The 25,181-nt window shown below is 42.4% G+C and overlaps 2 protein-coding genes across 2 annotated transcripts in view; both read right to left on the reverse strand.

Annotated features, from left to right (window-relative positions):
- LOC148646899 (protein NLRC3-like) overlaps positions 1-25,181 on the reverse strand; it is a 1,251,308-nt gene that overhangs the window by 731,851 nt on the left and 494,276 nt on the right. The gene's annotated exons all lie outside the window — the stretch shown is intronic.
- LOC148646915 (immunoglobulin kappa light chain-like) lies at positions 1,720-24,140 on the reverse strand. The gene is made up of 4 exons (XM_088609386.1): positions 24,020-24,140; positions 13,164-13,460; positions 3,824-3,868; positions 1,720-2,274 (listed from the first exon to the last, which is right to left on the reverse strand). Exons 1-4 carry the CDS (start codon positions 24,138-24,140, stop codon positions 1,952-1,954), a joined length of 786 nt encoding a protein of 261 aa, XP_088465512.1. The 3' UTR covers positions 1,720-1,951.

The raw sequence follows: 25,181 nt of genomic DNA on the forward strand, positions 1-25,181 counted from the left end.
TAGTCAGGCAAAGCGAGCAAGTTCATAGTGCAGGAGAGAATGCAAGCAAGAGCGATTCAAAATACTAGAAAACACAAGTGAAGCACAAAAAGATCCATAGACATGGTGAAGAATATAATCAATGAAAGCCAGGGAAGCCAAGAAGCAGAAACTGATAAACAAAGCAGTAAGAGTGAGCTGGGAGTTAATCTCGAGGCTGTTTTTTATAACCTGCTGGAACAATGTTAGTGAAGGATTTCATTACACATAGGTGAAATTGATCTTCAGCTTGATAGTGTTTTCACGGCAACAGGTTGATTGACTGGTTGATTACAAGCTCTAACAGTTGCTGTGGTGTTTCAGGTGTGTAATTTTGTGCTCCTACAGGAAAGAGTGTAACAGTTTCCTACTGCTGATAACACAGAACATTCATGTGACTTAAGGCACAGTTATCTACAAAACACCTCTGATGTTGGGGAGAAGTATTACAGTTTTGTTTTTATTTACATGATTAGAGCACCTGTGGAGTTCTGAGATGAAACACAAACCAGGAGATACCAGGTCCTCCAGGAAGTGAGACTGAGAACCCTAATCTTCTTGCTTAGAGGCAGATTTATCAGTTTTTTAGTATAACTGTAACGAACAGTTCTTTCCGGACCCTATGCGGACGACACAATCCGACGAAGTGGGGAAACACTGGGGAAACGTCATGCAGGAAAACGGGGATGAAGACAAGGGGGCGTGTCCAAGGTGCGCTGGTGCACGGGGAAGGTGTGGCCGAGGCGAACAATCCAAAAGAATAGTCCTTAGGGAATATCCAAAACACAAGCGTAAGTCCAAAACCAGGAGATCCATCAGAACAAGGGAATTAAAAAGGCCGGACCGGAACCGGCAGACAAGGAACAGGAACAGGGGTTAAAACCTTAACGGGACCAGGCGCTTCCAGGTCCCGGACTCGCACGATATGGAAATCAGATGCAGAGCCCGGATGAGCGTCAGCGCCTGGCTTTTAAGGTGGGCTGGGAATGGGAAACAGGTGCACAGAATAAAGTCTTTAGTGAAAGGGCTGGAGCACCCTTAAGGAGGGGGGACTATAATCGTGACAATAACTGTGTGAACGTTTTCCACAATACAACACATTCTTACTGGCAGCAGTTCAAACTGAAGACCAGAGGCAGCGTAGCACCTTGAACAGAGCTGTCTGAGGTTTGCAGTAATAATTGTTTTTATCAGTTATCACTTCTGTAAAACATTAAAGAATTCCAACCATCTAATTTTATTTTACAATTACTCCTTTATATTTTGGTTATTTTTTCTTATTTAAGCTAAGCAGTGTGATGGGTAGCAGAGAATGATCTTTTTCTGGCAGGATTCCACACTTCTTTATAGAAAATGGTGACAGGAGTATGGAATAAGCTACCCAGCCATGAGCTTGTAGCTGATAGCCTGGGTTCTTGCCAAATAGCCTCTTGTTTGTAGGTATTTCTATGTTCGTATGGAATCTGGAACACCAAGTGCAGCAACAGGGACCTGACTCTCAGAGAGCCAGCTGTGAGCCTGCAGTGAGCTCACTGTGAGGGTGTTCTTTATAATTCCTAACATGCACTCACAGGTTGTTTTACACACCATTAGCGTCTGCCAGTCTTGAACACTCATCTCTAAATAATTCACGATCAAATCAGAACAATATGCATTTATGGGGTGCAAAGGAGTTTTTATAATAAAGATCAGGATGACTAATTTCATGATTCAAAAGTTCTTTATTACTATAATTTTTCTCTCACTAACAGCACGTACAACAGGACTAAACAACACGCACACTTGGACAGCGGATGATGGAGAAGCTAAGCGCGTCTAAAACGTTGCTAACAAATACATCTGAGTACTGAGGGGCACAATAAGGTTACAGTCACAGAGATAAAGCTAAAACACAACACAGCCATCAGCAATGAGGTGCTGCCCTCTGTGTGGGCTACTCTGGGCAGTCAGATTTGTTCAGGGTCTTCTGGACAGTAGCCTGGGACCCCTGGCTGGCCTCGCAGGTCACGGAGTGCAGCGATTTCCAGTCGGCCTCGGACAGCGTCAGGGTGCTGCTCCAGCTGTAGGTGCCGTCGCTCTCCAGGATCCCAGGGGTCTTGGTGACGCTGCTGCTCTTGGAGCTGCCGTCGATCTTCCACTGCAGGCTCCAGTCTGACGGGAAGCCCTTGTTGGCCAGACACAGCAGCGTGGCGCTTCTCTTGGTGCTCAGCTCCACAGTCGAGGGCGGCAGGAGGGACAGAGACGGCAGAGCATTACCTGCAGACGGAAACCGGTTGGAATGAGATCAGAGAGACTCACAGCCGCCTGGGAGAGACTCACACAGACCCACAGGGAACAAGAACCCGAACTGTCGCAAAATAGACATTATTTCACTATTGGCAGATAGCTGAAAAAGGAAAAGGAAGTTCTACACGTTTGTACAGGGTCTGAATAACTGTTTCAGGACATTCAGGACTAAAGTTCATCAGTTGGAAATACATGAATTTAAAATTCCTTAAATACACCTCATTTTGGTAATGTCTGAAAGTTTATTTCCCTAAATGCGTTTTAAACATATCTTGCTTATTGAGGACTACAAACTAAAGCTGTATCCCTGCTGCCTCCTGTACAAAAAGCCCAACTAGGCGCCTCTCGCCTCCCGCTGAATAAATCTGACCCGTAACGACAGGATCGTTTCATCGTCTGCAGGACCCATCAGCACTGGCGGGTACTGAGGCTTTATAAGTGCAAGACGCTACAAATAACTGTGAAATTCGATAGTGTATTCCCCTGGAGAAGAAAAACGTATGCCTGCTTTGAAATATTAAGTACAAATAAAACACTTTTTTAATTGTTTAATAAAACACTTCTTGTTGGATTAAGCATTTTTGGAAGTTAATATGATGACTGTACAGTTACTTCAAAAAGTACGTTTTTTTGTCTTCATTTCCGTTGTCCCTATTTATTCAAAATCTTACATAGTGCAAATTCAAAAGCAATTATGAACCCAAGAGCAGAGATCATTAAGCGATTTTTAAACCGTCAAATCTTCGTGTAGCCGCTGAATTGTAAAATAATTATTAACGCTGCAGGAACATTGAAACGACACTAATCTACTTCAACACTTAGCTTATCTGTACACGCTGAATTATATTTTTTTCTGTTCTTCAAAAAAAGATGTAAAAAGATGCTTTAAGTTTATATGTTGTAATTAAACAGCAATAACTCGAGTGCATACTGTATATACGAATTTATATCCCTGATATTTGAGTTTGGGTTCTGTCAACCCCCGAAGTGCAGCCGGAGCGGAGACGCGGCTCTGTTTCCACAGCCCGCGCCTGTCAGCTCTTCTCCGCCTGAAATGGATCCGAGTCAACGGCTACATTAAGGTATCACTGGTCTCACTTGGACGGGCGGGGTCTGAACCCAACAGTCTCAATCGGGTTTCAGACCATGGGATGTGGAAACGTTCCGCTGTGCGCTTTTGACACCGACTCTGTATCTCCAGTACCAGCCGGATTAATGGACATTTCACGTTAAAGCCTACTCAAAATAGAAGCATTCTATACTATAACGCAAACATAATAAATGGACACTCAGGATTTACACGAGATTAAGCCTGTAAAGTATCCCGCACTGTAGAGGAGCGCCGCAGCAGCTTAGCCGGGCTCAAATCGCTCTTCTCAATACAACACTCTTCAACTTTATAAAGTAGGAACTTAAAAAAAAATCTTAACATGGGCTTCAAAGTTGCAATTTCTGTGACAAAAAATAATTTCAGAAAAACACACAGAAACAGCTCTGAAAAGACGAAGAGATCACTTACTTCCAACGCTCAGTCTGGTGCCGCCGCCGAAAGTGTACCACAGTGCTTTAACTTGATTCAGCGCTCGTACAAAAACCTGCTCCCGAACCGGAGGAGCGTCTACAGCGTTTCTACAGGTTTATATCTTCCTTTATCTCGCCTGGAAACCCAAGGATCCTGACATTTAAACTATTTTATATCCAGATCGTGGAAGGTGTTAAGTACAGGACATTAATAATCTCAACACTGAATATGATCATAAAAGCGCCCGTGTTTCTCTAAGAGCCGCGCAGTCCTGCGGGGTTTGCAAAGAAACACGTAATAGGTTTATTCCATGCTGAAAAAAAGAAGAAAGAGAACACAACGTTTCGGCGGTGGAGCCTTCTTCAGCAACCGAATTATTGATACGTTTTTAAAATCTCTCACCTGTCCGTTTTTAGTGCTATTTAGTTTATCCTCAGTGAGTCGCGACGAACCCAGCAATCACAAGTCGCAAACCGAGATGTCTCCCTGGACTGGACGCAGGAGTATTATACCGCTTCCTTGCACATCACATTTATCAAGCTATTGAAATTAGAATTCCAGCACTGCTGGTACGGTTCACAAATTACCTCACTCACATTTTCACTCCTATTCTGCATCTTACTCACACTTGTGCTGTCACTATCGTTGCTATACTTGCGTTTCAGAGTCCCAGATTTGAGCCAGTGCTCCATAATAAGCCTTCTGCTTCTTTAAATTACACGCAGAACTTTTAAACTCAATGTAAGACATTATAATTATAATTAATAGTTGCTTATACTTATATAGTGCTTTTCTTCACACTCCACTCAAAGCACTTTACAGGTAATGTAATCACCTGCATCCACCTTATAAGAGAAATTCAGGCTGTTAGAGTGGAAAGTGCCCTTTATTCCCAGCACAGCAGCAAAGACACGGGCACACAAATACTGCGTCATCGGGCTATAACACGCTCGGGACATTTGGGGTACAGATCTATAGGGTGGTTAAGTGGTTACAGGTATAATAATAATAATAATTGCTTACACTTATATAGCGCTTTTCTGGACACTCCACTCAAAGCACTTTACAGGTAATGGGGACTCCCCTCCACCACCACTAATGTGCAGCATCCACCTGGATAATGCAACGTCAGCCATAGTGCGCCAGAACCTCACCACACATCAGCTATCAGTGGGGAGGAGAGCAACGTAATGTAGCCAATTCATAGATGGGGATTATTAGGAGGCCATGATTGGTAAGGGCCAATGGGAAATTTGGCCAGGACGCCGGGGTTACACCCCTACTCTTTTCGAGAAACGCCCTGGGATTTTTAATGACCACAGAGAGTCAGGACCTCGGTTTTACGTCTCATCCGAAGGACGGCACCTGTTTTACAGTATAGTGTCCCCGTCACTATACTGGGGCATTAGGATCCACATGGACCGCAGGGTGAGTGCCCCCTGCTGGCCCCACTAACACCTCTTCCAGCAGCCACCTTAGTTTTTCCCAGGAGGTCTCCCATCCAGGTACTGACCAGGCTCACACCTGGTCAGTACCTGGATGGGAGCCTTGGCAATACCTGGATGGGAGACCTAAAAGGGGTATAAACCAAGGATAACTATTTACATGGCAGCCCAACATACCACTTCAATGTGCAACTGCACCAGATGGTCAACCCGCGCTGGCCAGTAGCCCTCAGTCCCCCTTTGTCTTCTCCTCCCATCCTGCACCTCTCCACACACCACACACGCCAGGCGAGGGGGCCACAATATTCAAAAGTAAGAATAAAATGGTATGAACAATAAGAGCAACAGTCGAACCGCACTCGCATATCAAAACGTAAACTGCGTAACCATGCAGTCATGACAACTAGTGATGCACAGGTTCACTCGTTTAAAAAAAAAAAGATTTTAGATCGGGTTGGGCAGATGACCCGTGCATCACTAGCAACAATACACTGGTGCAAGGCGCCAAGGACATCACTGCCAAACTGACTCGTTTTCAATGTGTGAAATCATTTCATTCGTGGTGAATAAAACTAAAACACTGAAGCGATAGGCGTTGATGGGGAGAATGAAGAGGCGAGATGGTCCCCTATAACTCATGCTTCATTCAAACACAAAGGCAACAGAAGGGTACAGCCAAGGAGAATGAATGGAAACTTTGCCCTTTTGGCAGACCCTCAGGCCAGCCAAGGCTATTACTAGGCTGGTGCTCACTGCCCCATTACTGACACACACAGTCCCCTTAATGGCTGGTGAAACTCTGATACCTAGAATCAACACACAAGTCCCTCCTCCCACTTTTTAAAGCCTGCAGTTCTTAACAGTGCTCCTAGGGGGAGCCCCTTAGTAGCAAACACGACAATATTCTTTCCTCAGACTTAAACAGCGTAGACTTGTTTTGAGAAAGATGATTAGGTCAGCCCGCGGACCACCTGGCGCACGATCCCGGATGACGGGTGGTCCGTGGACCACACTTTGAGAACCACTGCTATAACTAATGTAGTAGGAAACCAGCAGGTTGTTAAAGGTGGAACATAAGGATTAACTATATTTTGTCATTTACTGTCATCTTTTACTCCATTTTTAGAAGTGTAAAAGTCTAGCAGAGATAAGATTCTGCGATCATGGCAATGGTAAGGATGCAGCTCTGACTGCTCATGGAAAACTTGTAATCCTGTCTCTTGGGGATTCAAAGCTGCAGGAAGGACATCTGGGTGTTTATGCTGATTTTTCAGGGTCATCAGGACAGTCTGGAGTAAAACACTGACAGACAGCTTTTGTATTTGGCACAAAGAGTGGAATTTAAACCCAGAGTAGATCTTCAATGCACTAGTAATACCTGATGCAGAACAGTCCTCTGTTTTACTTGCTACACCTCAATGTGATTTTATCCTTAGAAAGAGCTGAAAGAATAACAATGGTCCTTGGTCTCTATGGATAAACCATCAGTCTGTCGGTTGCTATAGAGACAGGTTAAAGGAACATAATCTCTTCATTCTGGAACAAGACAGACTTGAAGGTTTGAACAATCTCAATCCTGACAGGGGCAGCTCAAAGGATACTTCAGACTCTGTAGCTCATTGAGGATGGAAGATCACATTCAGAAAATAAAATAAACCACCCAGGTGGTTCAGGTCCAAGTTCTGGTCTCTCCTTCAAAAAGCTTCTAAATAAAATTTGAGATTCACTCATTTGAAATGTCACATGAGCAAGATGGACCAAATGAATCCTTTTGTTTACTGTTCTTTGAGAATGTCATTTTCAATACCTAGCGTGGAATTAAGAAGTTGTTGTAAAACAGAAAATGAAACCATGGTCTTTGTGAAAGAGAGACAAGAACAGGAGACTGTAGACAGCACAGACAGACAGGACCGAGCTGTGGTGAGCATGCAGGCACGTGTGGTGCAGCACAGCCTATGGACACCAGCAGAGACTGGTGCAGGCAGACAGTCCAGATCTGGGGTCAGAAGCAAGTGTTGCCCGATGCCATAGAGACACAGTGAAGACACTAAGGGGCAAATGGCCAATCCAGAATCACAGTTAAGACAAGAAGGCAAAGTTCAAGCATGAGTAATACACAGGTTGTTAGCACAAAGAGAAATCCAGGTGTGATGTGCTCTGAGCAAAGTAAGAGTCAAACATCCAAGACACAGCACAGGGTATTAGAGAACTAGGAAACTAAGGAACTCAAGATGAGGAATACAATGAGGACCACCACCACCAGGTGTGGATGTAAAATGCCTGCAAATGATACAGGTTTCCTATCATAAATCGTAACTGACACTGAATGACAGGTGAGTTACCATAACAAATGCCAGCTCACTCAGCACTCCCCCAGCAAAAGTGAGCCTGGATTATTTTACACTTTCAAAACCAAACTGACTTCCCAGTGGGACTGTGTCTTTCAGTTAGATCTGACTCTGCTCCTGAAGAGATACACTGATGTTTGGTTTTCAATCTGATTATACCTGTTAAACTCTGAAGTAGAACATAAAACACTTATATATATATATTATTGATGGAAAATATATATATAATGTATCCGTATTCAACACTACAGTATTAATTCAAGCACATTGTGTAATATGTCAACTGTCTTTACATATCTTAAGCAGCTCCAACAATTACAGCTACACATCAAAGGACAAGACTTGGGACAGGACTTAGCAGGTCAACTCATGTTACATATCAAAGGACAGGACCTGAAAGCTACACATCAAAGGACAGGAAAGCTACACATCAAAGGACAGGACCTGAGACAGGACAAACTGGTCAACTCATGGTACATATCAAAGCACAGCTACACATCAAAGGACAGGACTTGGGACAGGACCAACTGGTCAACTCATGCTACATACTGTATCAAAGGGTAAGACAAATACCCATTAAGCGGTGAAACAAAACATCTTCCTGAGATCATACTGTATATAAGAGCTGGGAAACCCTCGCGGTTTGTCTGTCCTGCGGGGCAGACCCAACACACATTGATGTCATTATTGAGCTCAATAAAACTGAATCTGCACAAGGCTTTGTCCTGCTCCTCTGATGAAGAATTTCCTACAACAACTCCAACTCAACAGGTACAATCAATTCACTTCAGGAGTACTAAAGTACTTAAGGTGATTTTCCAAAACATTTTAAAAAGGACTGATGACTTCAAGAGGACCTTCAACACATAACCACCTGGAAAGACCACAGTCCCAAATTCCAGGAGGATTCCTGCTTGATTTTGGAAAAGGGTTTAATAAAGAGACAGACTTCTGTACAATAAACACTGATGTAGAGAGGGTAGCTACCAAAACTAAACCACTGTTACAGGATATAACCATTATGCCTGCTGACCAACAGAAACTGTTTCCAATCACACTTAACTTAACACAGAACTGAAGCTCCTCACATTTCTTTATTGGGAGTCATTGATAAGGAGGATGGAGCTGTGCTGCTATTTTTCATATGAGGAGAGATCTCAGGAGGCTGGATTGCATCACACTGGTTATGTTCTAAATCAACATCAACATGCTTATAAATGTATATTTAACTCTTAAAAGACAAAATCATTCAAACAAAGGATAAATAAGTAAGGTGGGTTTAAAGGCACAAAGTCTGATATGCAGAGACACAGATTACTTATTTTCTAAAAAAACATTCTGAATAAATGCTGGAATTTTGAGTCTGTCAAAATAAAGACTTTTTCCAGTATGGGAGCAGGTTTTCTCAATACGGCAGACTCCAGACATCTTCTGTTTGCTTCTAGTTATTCTTGTGCTTCTGACTCCCAGTGAAAGGATTACTGTTACTGTTCTGTTGGATTATCAAACAGAAGGAAGAGCTACACCAGAATTATTTGCATAGAAAAGGCACTTTGCATTGGCGGTACATGCTTCAGTGCTCTGGGAGTGTTTATAACCCTGTGAGTTTAACACTTCATACTGAGAACTGTCCTTCATGGCAACAGAACCCACAGCAGCAATGACTTTAATCACTGTCTTTATCTGGGCACTCTTCATTTCTATTCAGGGTAGGAATGCATTTGATTTGAAATATTTAATGAACATGCTATTTAATTGAATAGAATAAACTACTATGAGTAATGATAATTATTTGATGTTTAAAGGTCAAAAGATGTTTTGTTCAAAGAAGGAAATCATACAACAAAAAGACATAATATTATACTGTATTTCCTGATATGTTTTTTCAATTGTAACTATTTACCATATGCTCTGTCTTATTTACAAATTTCAGAAGCCGGAGGACAGATTACTGTGACTCAGATTCCAGTTAAATCTACTGCTCCAGGACAGAGTGTCACTGTGAACTGTAAGATCAGTCCTGCAGTTAACATATATAATTCTAAGCATGTACTAGCCTGGTACCAACAGAAAGCTAGAGAAACTCCTAAACTCCTTATTTTTGCATCAACTACCTGTCAAACTGGGATCCCAGAGCGTTTCAGCGGCAGTGGATCTGGGATTGATCAAGGTGCTCTCAATGGTGCTTCTGTAGAGAGTGGTAAGAATGGGCGGGGGAAGGTCTGCCCTCCTCAGTCACCGCAGGAAATAGAGATGCTGCTGTGCTTTCTTGGCTAGGGAGGTGTTATTGAGGGACCAGGTGAAGTCATCTGTAATGTGTACACCAAGAAACTTGGTGCTTCTACCTATCTCCACAAGGGAGCTGTTGATGTGCAGTGGGGAGTGATCAGCGTGGGTCCTACTGAAATCAATGATTATCTCTTTTGTTGTATCTAGATTAAGAGACAGGATGTTGTTTGTGCACTAGTCCACTAGTTGCTCCACCTCCTCTCTTTATGCAAACTTGATGATGCAGTTGATCCGTGCTTGGCAGAATCGTCTTAAGTCATCAGTGTGAACAGCAGTGGGATGAGCACACAGTCCTGGGGGGTTCCGGTGCTCATTGTGATGGAGCTGGAGATGTTATTACCGATCCGGACTGTCTGAGGTCTCTTGGTCAGAAAGTCCAGAATCCAGTTACAGAGGGAGGCATTGAGATTAAGCAACCTCAATTTTCCTATCAGCTTCTGGGGGATGTTTGTATTGAATGCTGAGTTGAAGTCAATGAAGAGCATTCTTACATAAGTGTCTTTCTTGTTCAGGTGGGACAGGGCCAGGTGGAGGGCAAGAGATACAGTATCATCAGTAGACCGGTTGGGGTGGTATGCAAACTGAAGGGGGTTCAGAGGGGTAGGGAGTCTGGACTTTATGTGGCCTTTCGAAGCACTTCATGATAATTGTTGTGAGCACCACAGACCAGTAATCATTGAGGCAGAACACAGCTGACTTATTCGGCACTGGTATAATATTGGTGGATATTAGGCATATGTAGATGGCAGCCTGGCACAAGGAGATATTAAAAATATTTGTGAGGACTTCAGCTAGCTGTTCTGCTGTTCTGCACATACCTAGTTTAATGCTCAAGGAATATTATCAGGTCCAGCAGCCTTATGTGGATTAACTTTGGCTAATGTCCTCTTCATATCAGCTGTGGACAGGCAAAGCACCTGATCATCGGGAGGAAGTGTGGTTTTCCTCGCAGGCACAACATTCAGTGCTTCGAACCATGCATAGAAGTTATTCAGCACATCTGGAAGGGAGGCATCACCATCACTGGCACGTGGAATAGTCCTGTAATCAGTAATGGCCTGGATGTCCTGCCACATGCACCGCATATCTCTAGTGTCCAGGAAGTGGCCATGGATTTTCCTTGCATAGGTTCGTTTTGCCTCCTTGATGGCATGAGACAGGTTGGCCCTCGCAGTCCTGAGGGCTGCCTTATCGCCTGATCTAAATGCAGCATCATGGGTTCTTAGCAGTGAGTGGACCTCTGCAGTCAGCCATGGCTTCTGGTTGGCCCTTGTGATAATAGATTTAGGGACAGTGATGTCATCTTTAGACTTACTGATGTAGCCAGTCACAGATGCTGCATACTCTAAATTAATGAGAAGATCATAGGTAGCAGCCTCCCTGAACATATTCCAGTCTGTGTGCTTAAATCAGTCCTGTAATGCTGAGATAGCTCCCTCTGACCATACTCTGATCTGTTTCAGAACTGGTTTGGCAAGTTTGAGCAGCAGTCTGTATGCTGGAATAAACATAACAGAGATGTGGTCAGAGTAGCCCAGGTGGGGGCGGGGAACAGCCTTGTATGCATTGATATTTGTGTAAACTAAGTCCATAATGTTATCCCTTCTGGTTGTAAAATTAATACATTGACAAAATTTAGGAAGAACTGTCTTAAGATCCGCACCATTGAAGTCGCCGGCAACAATGACAAACCCATGGGGTGAGCAGTTTGCAGATCGCTGATGGCCCCGTAAAGGACTCGCAACACCTCTTTAGAGTCGGTGCTGGGCAGGATGTACACAGCCACAAAAAGAACAGTAGTAAATTCCCTTGGTAAACAGAAGGGCTGACACCTCTTAACAGTAACACTGTTATTAATTTCACTGATGATGAGCAGTGACTGGAGAGTATTGCAACATTTTTGCAACATTTTTTGTTTATATAAACACACTAACCACCACCCAGTTCTGAGTTGTAGGGTAATATAGATGCTGGCTGCCTTCGAGTCAACAATATCAGTCAACTGTGCTAGCTTTAACATCAGAAGCAAGAATACCATTAATGAAATACTGAAGCCATTACTGAAATAAAATTCAGCACAGTGTTACTGTAAAACATTCATGAGACTAAACTGGAATTTTGTGGTCTAAATACAAAGTGTTACACCTGGCACAACCCCAATAGAGTCCATCACTCAGTCAGCAGCAGCCCTACTGCCAAGCATGGTAGAGCAGCTTCAGGTTATAGTTCTGCTTCTCCTCAGCAGGAACTGGGAGACTTCACTTGGAATGACAACGCCCAAGATCAAAGTGTAACTAACTATTGTGGAGCGAATATTTGGCTTAACCCGCTTGGCTGAGAGCCGACCTCCTGGCCATAGGACGAGGAGGCCAGGATCCCCAAGCAAGGTATCCAAGGAGTAGCTGCAGAGGTGGAGTTGGGATGGAGGTGGGATGCAAAAGTCGCACATTAGGAAGAGAGATATCGCATTTGGTATTTATAGCATTTGGTGGAGGAAGGATGAAGGGAGTGATTGCTAATTTCCAACGGCTGGGAATGATTGAGTGTGGTTGTTGTCATCCCTCCCAAACTTTCGTTAAATAAACTCCATTTGTCAAGAGTGAGGGGGCAATTAATGGAGCAAAGTAGCAAATGTCAGAGTAAAACCTGCTTTACTCTGCTAAAGTTCTCATTTCTGAGATGAAAATTCAACTTTGAACAGGACAATGACCCAAATCATAAGGCTAAATCAGTAGTGGAGTGACTCAAGAATAAGAAAGAAAATGTCACTGAGTGACCAAGACAGAGCACTAGAAATAAAATTGCTGTTGATCAGAGCTTGAGTATATTTGTAAAGAAGAACATATAAAGAAATTGCACCATCATGATGTGCACAGTTGGCAAAAACGTATCCAAAAAGAGTCAAAGATGTACAGAAATTCTTTTCATGTTGCTTCCACCAGATTTAGACTTTGTGGGAGAATACTTATGCACTGGGTGTATTTTAGTTTTTATTTTGTTTATTCTTGAAATTAAATTTATGTTTGTATTAACATTATTCACTTTAATAAAGTCAAATATAATAGTAATCTTTTAATAATACACATGAAGCTCATTGTGTCTCTTTGCAACTTAGGTCCTCTACAGGCTGTGTCCTGTGTCTTTGCCTTCACCCTCAGCACCTGCAGGAGGTCCCAACTGCAGCAGTGCAGTTGCTGTGCAGTCCTGCTGAGGGAGGTTTTTGTACGGGTGTGTAACACTGTGTGTACAGGCCACTAGTAGAATGAGCCAGACAGTAATAATCTGCTGCATCTTCAGCCTGGACTCCTGTGATGGTCAGAGTGAAGTCAGTCCCAGATCCACTGCCACTGAAACGGTCTGGGATCCCAGTCTGACGGATAGTTGCTGCACAGATCAGGAATTTATGAGTTTCTCCAGCTTTCTTTTGGTACCAGGCTAGGAATCTGTTATTGTATAGTGCTGCACTGGCCTTACAGTTCACAGTGACTGTCTGTCCAGGGAGAACAGATTTCACTGCTGGAGTCTGAGTCACAGTTACCTGTCCACTGGATTCTGCAAATGACAAAGAGAACATAATTAAATTCAAATTATGATATTTATGAAATTATGATTAATAGTAAATATCATATTGTTTTTCATTGAGTTCCTGTTTTATACAAAACATTTCATTTTTACCTATAGTTGTAAACTACGTTCATCAAATATTTCAGACACATTCCTATCTTGAGCGGAGATGAGGAGTGTCCAGATGAAGATGGTAATGAAAGTCATTGTTGCTGTGGGTTCTGTTTCCCTGAAGTGCAGCTCTCGGTCATGAAGTGTTAAACTCACAGGGCTATAAACACTCCCATAGCATGTACTGCCAATGCAAAGTGTCTTTTCTATGCAAATTGTCTTCCTGGGTTCAGCAGCCCTTGCACCCAGTCACTGCTGGAATCATAGGCTTAGTATTGTGTGTTGTGACAGAGGAAGATGAGCAGTTTAGCATGAACACTTCCAGAACAGCAGGTCTAGACAGAGAGCAGCTTTCTAAGGCGAAGAGAATGAGACACAATCAACTGAGCCCTTATTCCAATCAACACAGCTAGAATGGAGTGGAGTGTGGAGAGTCTGGTTAAACCAGCACTTGGCTCTATGTGTTTAGACACATTACTGGTGGAGGTGATACCATGTTTAACAGAGACTGAAGCATGCAAATAGACAGTTTATATTTCATATTCTACAGTTATTGGAATATTCATAATCAGCTATTACTTAAAATCACATTTTACTTAATCTAAACACTTAAATACAGGCTTCTAGTTTAATTAGGGCTGCACAGTTTATGACTTAGACAGAGATTCGATCTGTCTTCCCTTGGCTGGCTAAGGGCTGAATTATCCAAAAGGTGAGATTGCACCATTGATTTTTAGTTCTTCCAACCCAGAAGTTGTCAACAATACTCATTTCCAAACTGACTCTGTTTTTCATGGTCATGAAAAGAGCATGTTTATAAAGAGATTCATCAGTCTTACTCTGCTGACCACACTCAGCTGAGAGAACCTCATCAGCCCCTGTCAACCCTTCACTTGCGACCCAAGTGGTTTAGTTCTGTAACTACAGCCTCTCCACCGTTTCCTACTGCCAGCTAGGGACTCTGTCACAAACCATCGTTCTACTTATACTATAGTTAACGAGCTATTGAACTTAATTGACCAGTTTTGAAAGTAGTGGGTACCACCATTAGCATTGTCAGCTCTAAGCTCTAAGATCATACACATGTTGATCTTTTGGTTTTGATTAGAAACATTTAGACACACGCTGCTCTCTGGGTTTACATTATGTACACTTAGGCACAGTCTGAGCTATATCACCCTGTAACTTCTGGGAGAGAAGAAGGTTACTGCTGGAAAGGTGTTAATTGGACCAGTAGGGGGAGCTAACTCTGTTTTCTGTGTGGGTCCTAATGCCCAAATATAGTGACAGTCAACATATACTGTACATATACAAAGGTGCCGTTCTTCGGATGAGACCTTAACAAGGTGCTGACTCTATATGGTCATTAAAAATCCCGGTGTGTTTAGAAAAAAAAGTAGGGGTGTTACCCCTGGCATCCTAGCTAAATTTCCCCTGTCCTTTACCCATCATGGCCTCCTCCTGGGACACTTTGGCTGCTGTTGCATCATCCAGGTGGGGCTACACTCCGTAGGAGTCCCCATTCCCTGTAAAGCGCTTTGAGTGTCCAGAGAAGAGCCATATAAATTAAATATTAATAATAAATGGAGGTGGACCTTGTCAGGCAGCTCCAATCCCCCTAGGGAAATCTGCAGCACAACATTGTGTCCTGATATTGTCCTGCCCTCTACAGCTGGAGGGCGCTCCTACTCTGTCCTGTCCCTAGTTTCCTGTACTTTGTTTGTCCTTCCGGTGTGTTTTTGTCTGGGGCTATATATTTCTGGGTCACGCTTTCCTTCTCACACATATGGAATAATAGCTTATTTTAAAGGGAACTAGAGAAACTAGGAACTAGGCAGCAGAACTGAGCTCCGCGCCTCCTCCCTCTCTCTGTGCCTCACCGTGTCTAAATATCTAAACATATGTATCTACAGTATATAGCAAGTAGTGTCACTGTATTCCACTTTCTTTGTAAATGCAGAAAAACAGATTCACAACGCGACGCTGTGTCACTGTGTAAAAAAAAAACGGTATGAACACCCTATATTGTAATGAGCTGCTGAGCTACTGTAAGAATAGTTCCTTACAGTAGTTACAGTAGTAGTTCCTGCTGTCAGAGGGGCTGGAAAGTGCCTGGGGTCATTTAATTAGTATTACAATTCGCGCTGAATTGAATCCATTCAGAGCCTACATTACATTTTAGCATTTCATTCAGAGCAGAAACCCTCAAACCTGAAGAAGGTTTGAGTTTTTTCTCTTCTCTTTTAAAACGTGTGTACAATGCTGTAATACAATTTAAAATAAAAGTTTAAACAGTATCAACTAAACTCCATTAATATAAGTATCGAGTGGTATTAAATAAATACAGCTTTTTAGTATATATTACACTTTTCGAAAATGTATTTAAAAAATAAAACGATTACAATCTAATCTTTCCACGTTTGATCCCAAAATCCCAAGAAAAATAAATCTAAACGGGGAGAAAGCTATGTTGAAAGTTTATTAAGATACTTAGAAGACAAAGATAACAATTTATGTTGCATTTGTCTGTTAATCAAAAAATACATATAATTAAACACGCGTTTGCGATTTAAATCAAAACGTGATTTAAATAAATATACATGTTTATATTGTAACGCATACTGTACAGCCTCTATACAGCCTGTACAGCCTCATTTCTCTATAAAAATGTAAAAGATCATTTGCGCAGCCTAAGAGGGGGGGGTCTACTCTCAGTGACAGATGACAATCCTCCATGCACTCAAGTGAAAAATTAATAATGCCAATGTAAATGTCGTATTTACAATTTGTTGATAATAGAAGTGTTAAGTTCTCTAAAGCTTTGTGATAGTTTACCCAGGCAGCAAAAGATCACCTACACTGGGAAGATGTGACACCGAAGATATGATTAATAACCTTTTAAATCTGAAGGGAGATCTAAAGGGATCCCCCCACACACACACACGCAGACGATAGAAGCAGGAAACAGAAGCAGGGACAGTTGTCAGAAGGAAGCACAAACTGTAATATTTATCATGTCTTTATTTGCAAAATGACCTCATCTATCCAGGTGCAGAGGAGACAGTGTGACCCCCAATGTCCCAACCTCACTCCAGCAGGCTTTATTGGTCACCCTTAGGTCACCAGTTTCTAAAGACCTCAGTTTCATTCTGATCAGGTGATCATTAAACCGGTCATTATTGCTCTAAGTAATTTATAGATCATTTAGAAAACAATCTGCTTACTTAAAAAAATATCTGACTATCTTATGCTATCTGGTCAGGTTACTGAGGACGACAGGTCTTTTCCCTCAGGCCTGTCGGGATTTAGTTCAGATAAGAGTCTTCATCTCCCAAAGAAATAGTTTTGATCAGCCACAGTAAATTTGAAGAATTCAGGTTAATACACTGACAAGTGTTTATACTTTGCCTTCACAAAATGGTTTGACTACACTTCGCCTTTATCTAATTTAATCGTATCTCTCTCAATAATGAAGCCTTAGTGCTATTGAAAGTCACATGTCAGTTCAGTCTGACTGCCTTTCCTCAACTACAGACTGACACTGATCTGCAGTCTGCACTAGAGGGCGCTGCCTTGAAGCTTTTGGACAGACCTGAGTCTGCACAATGGCTGCATTATGAACGTCTCTAAAGTTTAATTCATGTGTCAATACTTTTCTCGATACTAAGATTTAATTTTATTGTTTCAGATTTTATTAATGCTGCATCAACCAGACATTTTACAATTATAAATAGATATCACTGTTAGACCATGTTTATACTCAATCTGGATATGGGTATTTTGTAAGTTATCCTGTTTAAGTCCATGCTATCAAAGATAAACATTACACAACAGGGATATTAGTAATAATGTTTCCACCAAAATAAAATGGTTTTCTGAAATTTAAATTTTTACAAACTCCAGTACAATCAAAAAACAGTCACTAGTCCGTCCCCACTCCACCCTGAGGCCTGAGCGCTGTGCCTGCTGGGATGTTCAAATCCAGGTGACCCAGGGCAAAGATGACCTTGCTGTTTCTAAATTCCTGACAGCACACTGAAGTGACAGAAATTTAACCATTTTCATGTGCAACTGCTCTCTGAATCCTAAGAGCAAATATAGATCAGAGTGAGAGAAATTGTTAGACTCTGTCTAGAGTCGCTGGGATGTGAGTGTTTACTGGGGTTTTGTATAATAATAATAATAATTGCTTGCACTTATATAGCGCTTTTCTGGACACTCCAATCAAAGCGCTTTACAGGTAATGGGGACTCCCCTCCACCACCACCAATGTGCAGCATCCACCTGGATGATGCGACGGCAGCCATAGTGCGCCAGAACGCTCACCACACATCAGATATCAGTGGGGAGGAGAGCAGAGTAATGTAGCCAATTCATAGATGGGGATTATTATGAGGCCATGATTGGTAAGGGCTAAAGGGAAATTTGGCCAGGACGCCGGGGTTACACCCCTACTCTTTTCGAGAAACGCCCTGGGATTTTTAATGACCACAGAGAGCCAGGACCTCGGTTTTACGTCTCATCCGAAGGACGGCGCCTGTTTACAGTATAGTGTCCCCGTCACTATACTGGGGCATTAGGACCCACATGGACCGCAGGGTGAGCGCCCCTTGCTGGCTCCACTAACACCTCTTCCAGCAGCAACCTTAGTTTTTCCCAGGAGGTCTCCCATCCAGGTACTGACCAGGCTCACACCTGCTTAGCTTCAGTGGGTTACCAGTTGTATAGATGTTTATAAGTGTCTATGATGTGTCTGTGGATTGTGAGGCGTGTCTGTATTGTGGAATGTCTTTCTCTTATTTTTTCAATGGTAGTAAAGAAATAAGTTGTACATACACCAACAATAAATATATTGTTTTGTCTTTAGTTATAAATCAGTTTATCATACTGTATGCTGTACTGTAAATGTAACACACATCTTCATCCAAGGGGGCATGCCAACACCATATTGTCTAACAGTGTCTTGCAAACTCGGCCTGCAAACTCTTTAACTTCCTATTACTTGAGTGACTCCTCTCTGGCCTGGATTGCAGAAATGAAACAGAGTGCTATTCGCTCTCCAAAGTTAATTTGCTAGTCTGGGTAGCTGCATGTCTTGATGTGTCTGTGTTGCCGTTCTGTCCTGATAGTCAGAGAATGGAGAAGATCATCTTCAGATGTATCAGAATACCAGACTGGCTGGTGACATCAGCTCTATAGCTCTTCCACATAATCTCAGCTCAGTACTGCTGCCTCTCCTAAAGTACCTCTGCTCACTCATACTCTTCTCCTACAGTTATTCTGCTCACTCACACTCTTTCCTACAGTAAATTTGCTCACTCACACTCTTTCCTACAGTAAATCTGCTCACTCACACTCTTCTCCTACAGTAAGTCTGCTCACTCACACTCTTTCCTACAGTAAATCTGCTCACTCACACTCTTTCCTACAGTAAATCTGCTCACTCACACTCTTCTCCTACAGTAAATCTGCTCACTCACACTCTTCTCCTACAGTAAGTCTGCTCACTCACACTTTTTCCTACAGTAAATCTGCTCACTCACACTCTTTCCTACAGTAAATCTGCTCACTCACACTCTTCTCCTACAGCAACTCTGCTCACTCACACTCTTCTCCCACAGTAAATCTGCTCACACACACTCCACTCCTACAGTAAGTCTGCTCACTCACACTCTTTCCTACAGTAAATCTGCTCACTCACACTCTTCTCCTACAGTAAATCTACTCACACACACTCTTCTCCTACAGCAACTCTGCTCACACACACTCTTCTCCCACAGTAAATCTGCTCACACACTTCTCTCCTACAGTAACTCTGCTCACACACACTCCACTCCTACAGTAACTCTGCTCACACACATTTTTCTCCTACAGTAACTCTGCTCACTCACACTCTTAAGTCCTTGTCTGTTCAGTGCTTTAACACAAATCAGCAGTTTCCTTTGTAGGATTTGTGAAGTACTTTACTCAGTAAATTGCAGGGGAGCTGGAAACTATATTGGCAAGATACACCCTGGACAGGACAAAAGTCCATCACAAGGCACAAACACAGAGATGCACATTATGTGATCATTTATGTGAGCTCATCAGCAGCTCATGTGTACATGTGAATGTCAGCGTGGGTAAACCGTTTGATTAATGTATGATAAATAGTAATATAGAAATCACATGAATCATTATAAACAGCAGCATACAGGAATGAAAAATATATTTTGTTCTAGGGAGAGCTTATGCTGCGTACATTTTAACTGCCAGCATCACTAATCAGATTAATCTTCAAAACCAAACTGCACACTTTTTCAAACTGTGAAGCCAGCAGGACAGATGAAACTTGTTTTGAGCAGAGCTCACTTCAACACTGAAACAAGTCCCAAGAACAAAATGACAACAGATACAAAGTCATTTTTACAGCTCAATTTCACATGTTCTCTATAGGAACAGGGTATAAAACATGCAGGCTTGCTCACAAAACCTCAGAAACAATATTTTCCAAATGGTGCTTCTCCCCAGTTGAATAGGTTGTCTGTAAAATGCCAATGATAGTGAAATTTCCCTTCTAAAACATCTGAAATTGTACTTATGTGTAAACAGTATTCATGTGTTAAAAAAATATTAAGATTGTGGCTACGCTTTGCAAGTTTCTGATTGAAATTATTTCTGCAGTCAATGAAAATATCTGGGAATATCTGAACTATCGCTGCTCCTGCTTGAGCTCTACTTTCTTACCACCAACCACGACACTGCTTGGGTTTGACTTCCATCTGCCAGTCATTTTATTAGCGCAAGATTATAAGAGCCGGGTTGACTTTATTTCTGACTCTCCACTGAAATAACAGTTTAACGAACTTCTGGTTAATAATCCGAGAAGCAGTGTAATTTAAGAGGACCTGTCTGAAGAGAAACCTGGTGATAGAGTGCTTCTGCACTTTACTGCAGCATATTTTTGTGAGATTGGATTTGCGTGTTAAACTGCAATGAAAACAAAACACGAACAGACTTGATACTGCACTTGCTAGGAGAATCCAGCTCTCCAGCAATGTTCCCTATATTAAGCAATTTTGTGAGTAAACAATACAAAAACATGTATATTATATATGACTTATAATTGCCAAAATTCCAAAGAATTGATTGTTTTTAAAAAGACACTCATGTTTTAGTTTCAGCACGTCACAAAGCAAAAAAGGAGGGTTTTTCAGCACCAGGTGTTGAGGGCTGCATACAGTAGATTTTAAATTAATCTGATGGGCCAGAAACACCTCTGTGTTGGTGTAGTTTCATGCCTTATCCTACATATTTTCTTCCCTGATCAAAGACCCCATTAACACAGACACTGGACAATGAGCACACATTCATGGGTAACATGAGGATTGCATACAGGTTTGACTGGACCTGTGATTAAAAAGGGCTGGTTGAGAACAGAACAGGATGCAACAGAACAGTGCATCAGGCCACCTGTCCCTCTGTGAAGAAGCCCTGGGCATTAGACTCTGCACACATATCGGACTGTAGGGATGTTTCCAGCCCCATGGGAAGAAGAGTAATGAGCCACTTGCGGGGGATTATACAGTTGGACACTGTCAAAGTATATTAAATTCAACCAAAACCAATTAACCTAGAAACTTGTCTTTGGACAGTACTAGGAAACAGGAACACCCGTTTCCCCTGAAACAGAGGAAACCCACTCAAACAAGGGGGAAAATCTAAACTACATACAGGCAACACCACAGGAATTGACCCCAGAGCCCCAGTACTGTGAGGCAGCTAACAATTGTGCCACCCATAGACTCATATATTTGACAAAATATGAAATACCTATGACTGAAAATGACAAATGGTCAACTTTCAGAATAGGTGCCAGTTATAGACAGATATCGCTGCACAATAATTATTGGTAAAATATAGTTCGTGTGCACTATTAAATATATCAAATATATCAAACGCTTAAAACTCAGAAATGTAATTAGTACCTTAACCACTGTTATACAGGGGCAGTTCAAGTGTTCAGCACTAATACATTAGTAAAACTTACTCACAGAGAAGATTAAAGCAACAAGCTGCTGAAGTATCTAATATTCATAAGTCCTCAGTAATTTTTCATATAAAGTGTTACTGATGTTCTGTTTTAAACAGCCTGACCAGACCCATGACCTGCCCTCTTGCTTTCCTGCCCTTGAACAGATGCAGCTCTCTGATACCCCTGCAGTGTGACACCTCCCTCCACCAGCCCACTCTCCCCCACGCTAGGCAAATCAGCCTGGCTGCACTCAGCTTAGACTGTCCCTAGGGTATTTTTGCCTATGAAATCTCAAGATGTGGCGAGAAACTGAAGCTGCAGCTGAAAACATTAACACAGGCTTCACAGGCTTCACTGATGACAGCAGAGTCACTGTTACTGTTCTGTTGCAATATCACTCAGAAGGAAGAGCTGCACCAGAATTACATTACTTATCCTTGAGAGAGAGGTTCACAGTTATTCTGGCCTTTGAGGATTCACAAGGAATAACAAATGTCCCATTATTTAAAGATGCAAGCATGCAGACTTACTTATTAGCAACAAATGAGCACATATACCCCGGTATGGCTTACATGATCATAGAGTAAGTAAAGACATTTGTGTTGTTGAACAGTATATGAAGACACAGAGATAAGTACTGCTTTCACCAGATTCTCCACACTCAGCCGTCTTGAGTGGAAGAAGGGCTCAGCCGATTGTGTCTCATCCTCTGCTCCTTATAAACGTGTGTTCTGTCTGGTCCTGCGTTCCTAGGAGTGTTGATGCTAAACTGCTCGCCTTGCTCTGTCACAACACACAGCATCAAGCCTGTGTTTCCAGCACTGACTGGCTACAAGTGCTGCTGAACCCAAGAAGACAATTTACATAGAAGAGACACTTTGCACATGCTTCAGTGCTCTGGGAGTGTTTATTGCCCTTAAGTTTAACACTTCCAGACTGAGAGCTGCCTTTCATGGTAACAGAACCAACAGCAACAATGACTTTCTTCAACATCTTTATCTGGACACTCCTCATCACTGTTCAGGGAAGGAATGGGTTTGTCAATTTTTATAAATTTTAAAATATGTATAAAGCATGTGAATAAAAAATCAAGGTTCATGTTAATTTAAAGAGAAAAACTATAAAAGCATCATAATGGATATCTTATTAATAAATTTCTTTTCACATGTCTATCATACTGTATAATGTGTTACGGATTTACAGAATAATTTGGTATTTTCAATACCTTCCCATTTTCCCATTCATTTTCAGAATCCAGTGGACAGATTTCTGTGACCCAGACTCCTACAATATCGACTGTTCCAGGACAGACAGTCACCGTGAGCTGTAAGACCAGTCCTGCAGTGTATAGTAACAACTACCTCCAATGGTACCAACAGAAAGCTGCAGAAGTTCCTAAGCTCCTGATCTATGGAGCAACTAACCGCCAGACTGGGATCCCAGAGCCTTTCAGTGGCAGTGGATCTGGGACTGACTTCACTCTGACCATCACAGGAGTCCAGGCTGAAGATGCAGCAGATTATTACTCTCAGGGTCAACACTACCCAAACAGTAAATGGGTGTTCACACAGTGTTCCACACTCATACAAAAAAACATCTCTCAGCAGGGCTGCACAGCAACTGCACTGCTACAGCTGGGACCTATTGCAGGTGCTGAGGGTGAAGGCAGTGACACAGGACAATGACTGTGGAGGAGCTCAGCTGCACAAAAACACAATGAACTTCAATAATAAAACAAAACATAAACGTCTTCTGATACTGAAGTAAAATGATGAAAACCAAATTATCTGCTTTACTGTATCTCTAATGAATACATCTTTACAGGTTAAAGATTAGAAATAAACAGGCTTCAGCTGTATCTTTTACGTATCACATCTCTTTCAATAATCACTTACCCAATTCAAGGTAATGGAGGCCCAGAGCGTGGCCATTACAGGGTACACAGACACTCTGACATACAGTACAGACACACTCACATCAGGGCCAATTTTCCCAGAAGCCAATTAACCTACCACATGAACACAAGAAGAACATACAAACTTTGCACAGGTAGAACCCAAGGTCTGGAATGGAACCCAGGGCCCCAGCATTGTGAGGTAGGTGTCACAACATCATCCCTTCTCTAGAGGTGCTCCTACCTTTTTCATTGTGTTCCCCAGCCTTATTTATCCCAGCTATTTCCCGTTTCCCTATTTAAGCCCGGTATCTCCGTAGTTCTGGGCTCAGCTTTGGAAGATGGGCGTCTGAAGGCCCGCCGGCTCAGGAGCAGTCCGAGAGCAAGGCCTTATCCCCGGACGTCCTGACCTACTGAGTCCGGGGCTCGGAGTGCCTTGTCCCATTATGGTTTTAACCCTTCGTGTTCCTGGTCCCAGTTTGTATTTCTGATTTTAGTCTCCTTCATCTTTGTTGGATCTTCCAGCACCTGGACCTTGCACTGCTCCCTGATTTCTCCCATTGGACTTCCTTTCGGACTCGTCTGTCTGCGCTTCCCCCATGCACTGGATCACAGTCTTCACTGCCCCCCTGTCCATCATCCCGTCCATTCCTCGCCGTGTCTTCCCTGATGTCCTTCTCCAGTCATTTCCTGATTATACCGTCCTGCATAGGGTCTTTAATAACACACTTCACGGGAGTCAGAACTGGCTTCCATGACACAGTGGGTTTCTTAAACAGAGTCCAGGTGTTAAATATAACAGTAGAAAATCCCTAATGCATATATTAAATGGACTGTTAGTCCCACTTTATCAATTTTATGGTGCTTCCTTCCTGACCCCAGTGACAGTAGGCTTGGTGTAGAGAGATTTCCAGTCCTGTTTGGTCCTGAGCTGAGCTTCTATGATGATGTAGATCCTTCAGTCATGATCTCCTGCCCTGTTTAATAATTTCATCAACACTCCTGCCTGCCCCACAGCTCTGTGTTCAGAGTGTCAGAATGGCAAGAGAAGTGTTATGACAGTGATATTGCCATCAGTCTAGAGTGATTCTGTAATATTAATAATCTCCTTTTCTCATATTCTGTTTCAGACTTCAGTAGGTCACTGTCTCTTGGTCATGGACTGTGGAGATTGAAACATTTTTTTTCAATTTTAATGTCTGTGACTAGTAAATCTTACTCTGTGTGCTGAGTTTTCCCTTCTGAGTGCTAGCAGCTATTTGACACCCTACCTGTTGTCCCAGGTGTTGTAATTCTGTTGTCCCGAGGACACACCTGCACAGTCCCTATACATTTGTGTGCTGTGCTCCCAGTGTCCCGGTGTGACTAGTAACCTTCCAGGGCAAGACCATGTGCAGGAACCTCACTGAACTTCACAGATTCTAAATTCCTCGCACTCACATGTCATGAGCTCTGGTGTATCTACTGTCCCTGATACTTGCTCCAAGACCTCCAACTTATTTTCTAAATACACAGTGGTTGTCTTCTAAAATGTCTTTATTTTGTAATTATTCTTCTAGTACAGCCCTGTAACACAAGCTGTAATACAAGCTCTCTAACTCTCCATCTTTCCATGTTAATGTTAGATAGATAGTACTTTATTAATCCCGTAGGGAAATTGATGACTGTCGGGAGAAACAAGGCGACAATT

This window comes from Lepisosteus platostomus, chromosome 16, assembly GCF_059453375.1.
Source record: "Lepisosteus platostomus isolate fLepPlt1 chromosome 16, fLepPlt1.hap1, whole genome shotgun sequence".
Classification (NCBI taxonomy): domain Eukaryota; kingdom Metazoa; phylum Chordata; class Actinopteri; order Semionotiformes; family Lepisosteidae; genus Lepisosteus; species Lepisosteus platostomus.